The sequence below is a fragment of the Mus musculus genome, chromosome 3, assembly GCF_000001635.26.
Source record: "Mus musculus strain C57BL/6J chromosome 3, GRCm38.p6 C57BL/6J".
In the NCBI taxonomy this organism is placed as follows: domain Eukaryota; kingdom Metazoa; phylum Chordata; class Mammalia; order Rodentia; family Muridae; genus Mus; species Mus musculus.
This window is the reverse complement of record NC_000069.6, coordinates 93,392,553-93,401,912: the sequence shown is the minus strand read 5'-3', so window position 1 is coordinate 93,401,912 and position 9,360 is coordinate 93,392,553. Positions and strand designations below refer to the sequence as shown.

The 9,360-nt window shown below is 42.9% G+C and overlaps 1 protein-coding gene across 1 annotated transcript; it reads right to left on the bottom strand.

Annotated features, from left to right (window-relative positions):
- Positions 1 to 2,470: 2,470 nt before the first annotated feature.
- Positions 2,471 to 8,214, bottom strand: Rptn (repetin). Its single transcript, NM_009100.2, has 3 exons — positions 8,170 to 8,214; positions 6,797 to 6,954; positions 2,471 to 6,413 (listed from the first exon to the last, which is right to left on the bottom strand). Exons 2-3 carry the CDS (start codon positions 6,932 to 6,934, stop codon positions 3,195 to 3,197), a joined length of 3,357 nt encoding a protein of 1,118 aa, NP_033126.2. The 5' UTR covers positions 6,935 to 6,954; positions 8,170 to 8,214; the 3' UTR covers positions 2,471 to 3,194.
- Between the last annotated feature and the right edge of the window lie 1,146 nt (positions 8,215 to 9,360).

Here is a 9,360-nt window from a genome sequence, read left to right as displayed (position 1 = left end):
TATCCACATACATACATATATATTTATTAAATTAAAAACTGTTAAGAAAATTGATGAGCTGGGCGGTGGTGGCACACGCCTTTAATCCCAGCACTTGAGAGGCAGAGGCAGGCAGATTTCTGAGTTCGAGGCCAGCCTGGTCTACAAAGTGAGTTCCAGGACAGCAAGGGCTATACAGAGAAACCCTGTCTAGAAAAACAAAACAAACAAACAAAAAAACAACAACAACAAAAAAGAAAATTGATGAAAAAGAAGACACATGATAGAGATTGTAGAGATCGGAAAGATTTTCTCTTAGATTAAAGCCAGAGAAAGTTTCTCTGGTGGAGTGATATTAGTTAAGACCTGAGTGAAATGAGAATCTGGACTCATAACTTGTTAATGAGAAGACCATTTTGAACTAGAGAAACGTCTGGTTTGAGAGTTTCATAGGAAGAGCCAAAGTATTTCCTGGAATCATGGAACAAAGGTCACGGCAATTGGAAAATAGTAAATTCAGAGGAAAACATTAAGAGATGAAGTCTGCCAAGGTCATCCTGTAGGAAGAGATGGGGAGGAGGCTTGATTTTTTTTTTTTTTTTTTTTTTAAAATTCTCAAGGTAGTGGCAAAATCCTGAGGACTTTTAGCAGGGGATCATGTGACACAGTATGCATTTTTATAAGGGATAGGGAGCATGCTCATTGGGAAGCTGTATTGGGGGGAGTGATGTGGCTTAGGTGCTGGGAGTAGGGGTAAAAAGAATGGCAGGTTTGGGCTCTTTTGTATATTGTGATAAAGGAAAGGACTTCTTGATGAGTTTGACTGGAGAAGAGGGAAGAATTGCACTGAAATATTTCTTCTAGGCAGTTGACTAGAGCAATATGATGACCAGTGACTGACTGTGTCTCTGAACTCTGAGTTTTGGTACCTTTCATTTTATTTCATCCTTGATTCACTAATAGAAAGTTAGAGACCATTTGTGAAGCAATTCCTTTTACTATAAAAAAAAAATGCTATTTAAAAAGCAGCCAGCTGGCCCAACTTGACATCCATCCCATTGGTAAGCACCAATCGCTGACACTGCTAATAATACTGTTATGTTTGCAGACAGGCGCTTAGCATGGCTGTCCTCTGAGAGTCTCCTCCCACAGCTGACTCAGAGGGATGCAGAGACCCAGAGCCAAGCAGTGGATGGAGCTTGGGGACTCTTATGGAAGAGTTGGGGGAATTATTGCAGGCCCAGAAAGAGATAGGAACTCCACAGGAAGACCAACAGAGTTAACTAACCTGGAAACTTGGGGCTTTCAAAGCTTGAACCAACAACCAAAGAGCATACATGAGCTGGACCCAGTCACTATCTCTCCCCAGCCCCTGCCATATGTAGCAGATATTCAACTTGGTCTTCATGTGGTTCCTGAACAAATGGACTGGGGCTATCCCAAAACATGTTGCCTATATGTTCTTCTATCCCGGCTGCCTTGTCTGACCTCAGTGGGAGAGTTCTGGATGTGCATTCCTGTTTTTATTTATTTATTTATAATTAAGTATTTTCTTCATTTGCATTTCAAATGCTATCCCAAAAGTCCCCTAGCCCCTCCCCCCTCCCCTACCCACCCAATCCCACTTCTTGGCCCTGGCGTTCCCCCGTACTGAGTCATATAAAGTTTGCAAGACCAAGGGGCCTCTCTTCACAATGATGGCCAATTAGGCCATCTTCTGCTACATATGCAGCTAGAGACACGAGCTCCAGAGGTACTGGTTAGATCATATTGTTGTTCCACCGATAGGGTTGCAGACCCCTTTAGCTCCTTGGGTGCATTCCTGTTTTTCCAAACAGGAATGTTGGAGTTACAGAGAATGCAGTGTTGGCAAGAGTGAAATATAACAACTCTTGGTAGAGATAAGATATAAAAATTACTTTGAGATGAAGAGATAAGTTCATTTTGGCTAGTTATTATTCATTTCTGATGATTTCTGGTATAAGTGCTCAGAAACTCAGAGAACAGATAGATTTTATTTTATTTTTTTCTTTTGAGACAATGTTTCATACTGCCCTGAAAATTACTATATAGACCAGACTGGCCTAAAATTCACTAAGATCCTCCTGCCTCAGCCTTCTGAGTGTTGTGATAACAAGCATAAACCACCATTCTTGGCTTCCTTACATTTATTTAGAAGATAAGAAATGGGATCTTTTAAATTTGTTTTATTTTATTTTACATGTAAGAGTGTTTTGCCTGCATGTATTATGTCCGGTACATGTGTGCCTTTCATTCAAAGAGGTCAGAAAAGTGTCCAATCCTTTGGAACTGGAATTATGAATGAGTCAACACATGGTGTAGGAGTTATAGCCCAGTTCTCTGCAAGAATAGCAAGTTCTCTTAACTGCTGAACAATCTCTCAAACCCTAAGAAATGAAGACTTATTCTTAGAATATGGTCCATAGCAAGTCACATTTCCACACTGAAGAAAGGAAAAAAACATGAATATCATTGCTCACCAATCATTTATTGAGTATTTTAATATAATTTCATGTTCTACACATGGTCTTTGTTGGAAAGGTTTTCAGAGTTGAACATTTGGGCTACCAGGAATCTTCAAACAGATATATATCTTCTTTCTGTGTGATGGTTTAGTAGGTCTGGTCAATTCTCATGACCCATCAATGGAGGAAGAGGAGCCTAGGCATCAGAGATGCTAATATCAGAGAATCTCTCCTTGATCTCTAGCTCCCCTAGGGGCTTCTCACTGTTTCATCCAAGTCTAGACCATGAAGCTTGTGGTTCCTGATATTTTACCCATAAGAGCCAATGCTCACCAAAGTCCAAAATCCCTTTCTTCAAATATAGTATAAGTTTTCAGTGTACTTTTCCCTGTTTCTGAATTTCAGGGAGAGTGCTCTGCCATTCAGTGATTCAACCAGGTATCACCTAAACTGAAAATAAACTAGCGATGATTCAAATCCACAAAGTGATTGAAATGAAGATTGATTAGTTCCCCTAATTTACTCCACCCAACCAACTAACCATGCAATTGCTATTCAAGGAATTGAAATTTCAAAAAGTGAGTACAAGTCTTCCAAAGCATTCTTGTAGACTGACGAAAAAGAGAAAAATGACATATAATTTCAACCTTTTAAACACAAGTAAAGATGAATTGGCATGTAGGTTTCTTCTTTAGCTTCAAACTGCTTTAATCTTGATGCTCACACAGCCTAGTACTGATAGGCTGCCTGTTCTTGGACATAGTCGTACAAAGGGCTGGAATAGTTGGCTGGTTTGGTAGGGTGGTTTCCAGATTTTTCTCTTCTTTGGGACTTTCCACCACCATGAGTTGGATGGAAACGTCTTCCCTGGGGCCCTTCACACTGGTCATCTTCACTCATGTGGGATTTTTCTCTGTTGGGGAAGCTTCTGGATTGGTCTTGGCCTCCTTGATACTTCTCCTTTTCTTCATGGGTTTGTCTCTCCCTTTGTTGATGATGGTCTTGTCTCCTGTGATTGTGCTCATCTTCATGATGTCTACCATGTTGATGATCGTGATTTTCTTCATGAGTTTGCCTGTGTTGTCTCTGCTGGTTCTGCTCGTCTACATGGGTTTGCCTATCACTTGTTTGATGGCTTTGTTCCTCTTCATGAGTTTGCCAGTTCTGCATCTCATACAGATTTTCCTGATCCTCAACACTGTGTCTATCCCAGTCTTGATATTCTTCCTCCCCGCAGTGGTCCTGCTCACTGCTCTGTGATTGCCAATCATATTCTTCATAGGAGTATGGCTCTTGCTGTACCTGAGCTAAGAGTTTGTGTTGGTTGTCCTCTTTAGGCTTCCATGTCTGCTGCTGGATTTGCTGCTCCCTTCTATCATGGGATCTCTGACTCTGGGTTTGACGCACTTCTTCTCTTGAATTCTGCTGACTTAGTTTTACTGACCTTCCAGATTGTTCAACATATGAGTCTCTTCTTGTTCTATCAGTCCCTAGAGAGTGCCTGTTTTGCCCTTGATTTTCAGTTTTTCCAATCTCTGACTGACCACAGTGAGAACTCTGGCTTTGTCTGTCTGTCTGACCATGGTGAGAACTCTGGCCTTCTCTGCCTGCCTGATCAAAATGAAAACTCTGTCCTTGACTGTCTGTCCGATGCCACTGTGAATTCTGGCCTTGACTGTCTGTCTGGCCCTGGTGAGAACTCAGGCCTTGTCCACCTGTCTGACCATAATGAAAACTCTGTCCTTGTCTGTCTGTCCGATGCCAGTGTGAATTCTGATCTTGACCCTCTCTTTGACCCTGGTGAGAACTCTGGTCTTGTCTGCCTTTCTGACCCTGGTGAGGACTCTGGTCTTGCCTGCCTTTCTGACCCCGGTGAGGACTCTGGTCATGCCTGCCTTTCTGACCCAGGTGAGGACTCTGGTCTTGTCTGCCTTTCTGACCCTGGTGAGAACTCAGGTCTTGTCTGCCTTTCTGACCCTGGTGAGGACTCTGGTCATGCCTGCCTTTCTGACCCTGGTGAGGACTCTGGTCATGCCTGCCTTTCTGACCCAGGTGAGGACTCTGGTCTTGCCTGCCTTTCTGACCCTGGTGAGGACTCAGGTCTTGCCTGCCTTTCTGACCTTGGTGAGTGTTCTGGCCTTGTCTGTCTTTGTGACCCTGTTGAGAACTCTGGCCTTGCCTGTCTGTCTGATGCCAATGTGAACTCTGGCCTTGACTGTCTGTCTGACCCTGGTGAGAACCCTGGACTTCTTTGCCTGCCTGATCAAAATGAAAACTCTGTCCTTGACTGTCTGTCCGATGCCAGTTTGAATTCTGGCTTTGTCTGTCTGTCTGACCATGGTGAGAACCCTGGACTTCTCTGCCTGCCTGATCAAAATGAAAACTCTGTCCTTGACTGTCTGTCCGATGCCAGTTTGAATTCTGGCCTTGGCTGTCGGTCTGGCCCTGGTGAGAACTCAGGCCTTGTCCACCTGTCTGACCATAATGAAAACTCTGGCCTTGACTGTCTGTCCGATGCCAGTTTGAATTCTGGCCTTGACTGTCTGTCTGGCCCTGGTGAGAACTTAGGCTGTGTCCACCTGTCTGACCATAATGAAAACTCTGGCCTTGACTGTCTGTCCGATGCCACTGTGAATTCTGGTCTTGACCCTCTCTTTGACCCTGGTGAGAACTCTGGTCTTGTCTGCCTTTCTGACCCTGGTGAGAACTCTGGTCTTGTCTGCCTTTCTGACCCTGGTGAGAACTCTGGTCTTGCCTGCCTTTCTGACCCTGGTGAGAACTCTGGTCTTGCCTGCCTTTCTGACCCTGGTGGGGACTCTGGTCTTGTCTGCCTTTCTGACCCTGGTGAGGACTCTGGTCTTGTCTGCCTTTCTGACCCAGGTGAGGACTCTGGTCTTGTCTGCCTTTCTGACCCTGGTGGGGACTCTGGTCTTGTCTGCCTTTCTGACCCCGGTGAGGACTCTGGTCTTGCCTGCCTTTCTGACCCTGGTGAGGACTCTGGTCTTGTCTGCCTTTCTGACCCCGGTGAGGACTCTGGTCTTGCCTGCCTTTCTGACCCAGGTGAGGACTCTGGTCTTTTCTGCCTTTCTGACCTTGTTGAAAACTCTGGTCTTTTCTGCCTTTCTGGCCATAATGGAAACTCTGACCTTGTCCCTCTGTCTGCTCATGGTATGAACTATGTCCTTTTTTATTTGTCTGGCCATACTGAGAATTCTGGCCTTGTCTCTCTGTCTGACTGTTGCCTGATTTCTGATGCTGACTTCCATATTGTTCATAAGAATCTGATTCTTGTTGACTGGTTTGACTAGAATAAGAATCTTTTCGGAATCTTCCAGACTGACCATGACTGCTTTGTTGTCCAGATGTTTTAGACTGGCCATAATGAAAAGCCTGCTCAGGGTTCTTAGACTGACTTAAGGCAAAGACATATCCTTGACCTTTGGGCTGTTCATGACTAGATTTATAACCCAGTCTTTGACTAGAACTAGAAGATTCATTGTCTGACTCAGACTGATCTGAGCTATAATCTGTGTCTTGTCTCTCAGAATGGCCATAGTGGGAGTCCCCATGGAATGTCTCTGACTGACCACAGTGAGGATCTGTATCATGTCTCTCAGAGTCCTTATCTTGTCTCTGGGACTGATCATGTTGGACATTTTGATGTTGTCCTTCAGACTGATTGTGGTGAGAGTTCCGGCGTTCTCCTTCATACCTCTGCCTATGTTGTCTGCCTGTGCTTTCTGAAAATTTATGGCTCCGTGTTCCTTCCTGATCATGTTCTTTCTGGGAGGAGGTTCTAGATCCATAGAACTTACTATCTAGCTTATGATGGCAGGCTTGGACCAATTGGAATACCAGCAAGAGGTATTCATGAAAATCAACATATCCATTTCTGTCTCGGTCCAAGTGTTCCAGAATGGTTTCCACAGTTTCTGGATCATTTGGTCTCTGTGAGAAGAAAAAAAAATGTTCTTTCATGGCTGCTGGATTGTATGTCAGCATTAATGTTGCAATTCACTCAGTCCTCCCTTCTCCCCAGAGAAACCATTAATGTGAAATGGCTTGCTCTCTGAACCTCATCCCTTGGTAAACCAATGGGGTATTATCACGAGGAAGAGAACAACTGTGTCAGCAATTAATCTGAATCATCTGAAAAAGTTACTATATCTTTTTACATGGTATAGCCTACATGTTTATATACCTCTTTATCACTATGCTGTAACATTCTAGAAGGAAAAGAAGTTAGTTTTCTTTATATTGGTATCTGCAGTAACTAGGATTGTGCCAGTGTAGAGTTAGGTACTTAATGACTAAGAATCTATGTATCTTACCCGAAGGATGTCTCCAAACTCAGTGAGCAGCAGCTGCTTCAACTCCTTCTTGCTCAGTGAAGCGCCTACCCCATGATATTCAGCATAGTCCTGGAAAACCTTGCTTACGTTGAGAATGCTATTAAGAAGTTGAGGCATCTTGGCAAACCCTCGTGAACCTTAAGGAGGAAGAAAAGGAGGAGGAGGAGGAGAAGAAAGAAGTAAGATTTTGTTTATGTTTGGCATGTGAACCTGGAGTCAGCATTTCCAGAGGAATAATGATTTTTTTGGGAGGTTTGGGAAAGAGGTTTGAGAAACCACAGAGAAACCCTTCTTAGCCATAATTTTAGCTAGTCATTATGTGACCAACACTCAAGCTCTAATTATAATATACTATCATGATAGTGATTCAGAAGTTTTTCTTTGCCAGAAAATGGCAAATTCTTTAAAAAAAATTATACATGTATAGTAGAGATTTTATGTGCCTTACTGTCTACTCTGGTTGGGAGTTACTTAGCTGAGACTCTCATGTTAGAAGCAAAATGAAGGTTAGGCCACTGAGGTTTGGCCAGATGTAAACATAGTAGCTCATAGTTGTCATTCAGTAGCTGGGGATAACAGTAAATGCATACCATTGAAGAGGCATTCATTTTCTAAAGAGTCTTCTTTAAGCAATGAAGAAGGTTAAATATCTTTTTTAGTGGTTCAAGAAACCGTTCTAAGAGGTTAAATTCTAGACATTCTTTTTACTTGCTTATTAAATAGAATCATTAAACAAACAAATAAATACAGTTACAGCAAGTAGATAACACTGCACATGATATGACAGGTGATGCACAGTCAGGTTGGTTAACATTGGCTGTGCTGGGAAGCAGGTGTCTTCTGCCCTCTGTATGCCAATATTTTTTCTTGTGGCATGAACATTCTAGTAACTATGCTCATAAGCTTCTGAAAATGAAATCCCAACTGCAAAACATAGTTATACAGTGATGTCTGTATATGTAAGCGACAAATGAGAGAGTGCATGAGACAAGCTGAGACTTGAATGGTCATTTATTATAGTGAGTGAGCCTGACTATCGTTGAGTCCCTGTGGTCCAGGGCCTTGCCTAACTTGTACAAAAGGTAAATACTCTACTATAGAACACTTAGCTATCAATCAGTCATACAGACTCTCAGTTTGGGGATATTTAGGGCCCATGTTTCACAAATTTAGAGGTAGGCCACTCTAGCATTTGCCATGCTCTAAGATAGAATCCTGAAAAGCAAGCAGAAAAGTGACCAAGACTATCACCAACAAAACAGTCCTTCCCTTCACCTCTTAGCATCATGCTATAAGATGTATATACTGCCATATGTGTGGATACTGCTATTGCTCCAGCATGCATGTCTTACCTGCTTGAGGAAGAATGAGCAGAAGAGGCAGGAGCCAGGGAGGATGGTAGAGACCTGAAAATTCATCCTATTTATAGGGTTTTTAATTATCCAACTAAGTCATCCCAGGAGACACCCATTCTGTTGGTAGGGCCTGAATCATTCTGGGCTCAACCCAGCTCAGCCCAGTTCAATCCAGCTTGACCTCTCCCTCTGGAAACCGTTTGCTTTATTTACTTCCCTTGTTTGCTCATGAACCTGTTTGTCATTGTAGTATGCGACACTTTTCAAGTTTCAGTCTTACTTAATTAAGGGAGTGTGTGCTACATGCTGTGTGGGCTGACAGGAAGACAGAGGTACAGGCTGGATTGATCCTTGGAAATTGTTACTTGTCAAGGTGGATGCAGGTAGACAACAGTTAAATCCTACCAAAGAAAGATGTTTATGCAAAGTCTCACTCAAGTAGAGATTATAGACCCTAAATATTTGGTCAGGATATGATTCTTATAAAAGATTTGGTTTAGCTCATACTTTCCTTGTAAAAGTAGGTATTCGTATATCCTACTGACCTATTTTTATTGGCTATTCTTTCCTGCTGGCTAGTGGGAGAAGTAGTTGTACAATCAATTTTATGGACATATTAGGTGGCAGGTGATGAAGGCAGAGCTGACACTTGTGTGTGGTTTTGTTTTGTTTTGCTTTTTTGTTTCTTTTCGTTTCGTTTCGTTTGGTTTTGTTTTGAGATAGGGTTTCTCTGTGTAGACATGGCGGTTCTGGAGCACACTCTGTAGACCAGACTAGCTTCAAACTCAGAGATTTCCCTGCCTCTGCACCCCAAATACTCGGTGGGATTAAAGGTGCCTACCGGCCCCATCCAGCATGACATTTGAATCTTTAAGTCTTACTAAAAAGTTAGTGTTGGAGAATGAGCTGGAAGCTTATGATGTCTGTGAGATAGAAATATTGTTAGTGACCTGGGCCTTCACTTATTCCCGATCCCTGTAATGCCTGTGACATACCCGGGTGCACAGTGTCTTGATCATAGAGATCCTTAATAAATCTTTAAGGATTAAATGAATTGTTGAACTGTGAACACATTGAAAAAAAACTCATGTAAAGAATAGAGTTTGGCCGGGCGTGGTGGCGCATGCCTTTAATCCCAGCACTTGGGAGGCAGAGGCAGGAGGATTTCTGAGTTCGAGGCCAGCCTGG

Coding starts and splice junctions, on each gene's coding strand:
- Rptn (NM_009100.2), bottom strand. CDS start 6,934: ATGCCTCAACTTCTTAATAGCATTCTCAACGTAAGCAAGGTTTTCCAG. Junction 6,414..6,796: donor AGTTTGGAGACATCCTTCGG/GTAAGATACATA, acceptor TTCTTCTCACAG/AGACCAAATGATCCAGAAAC.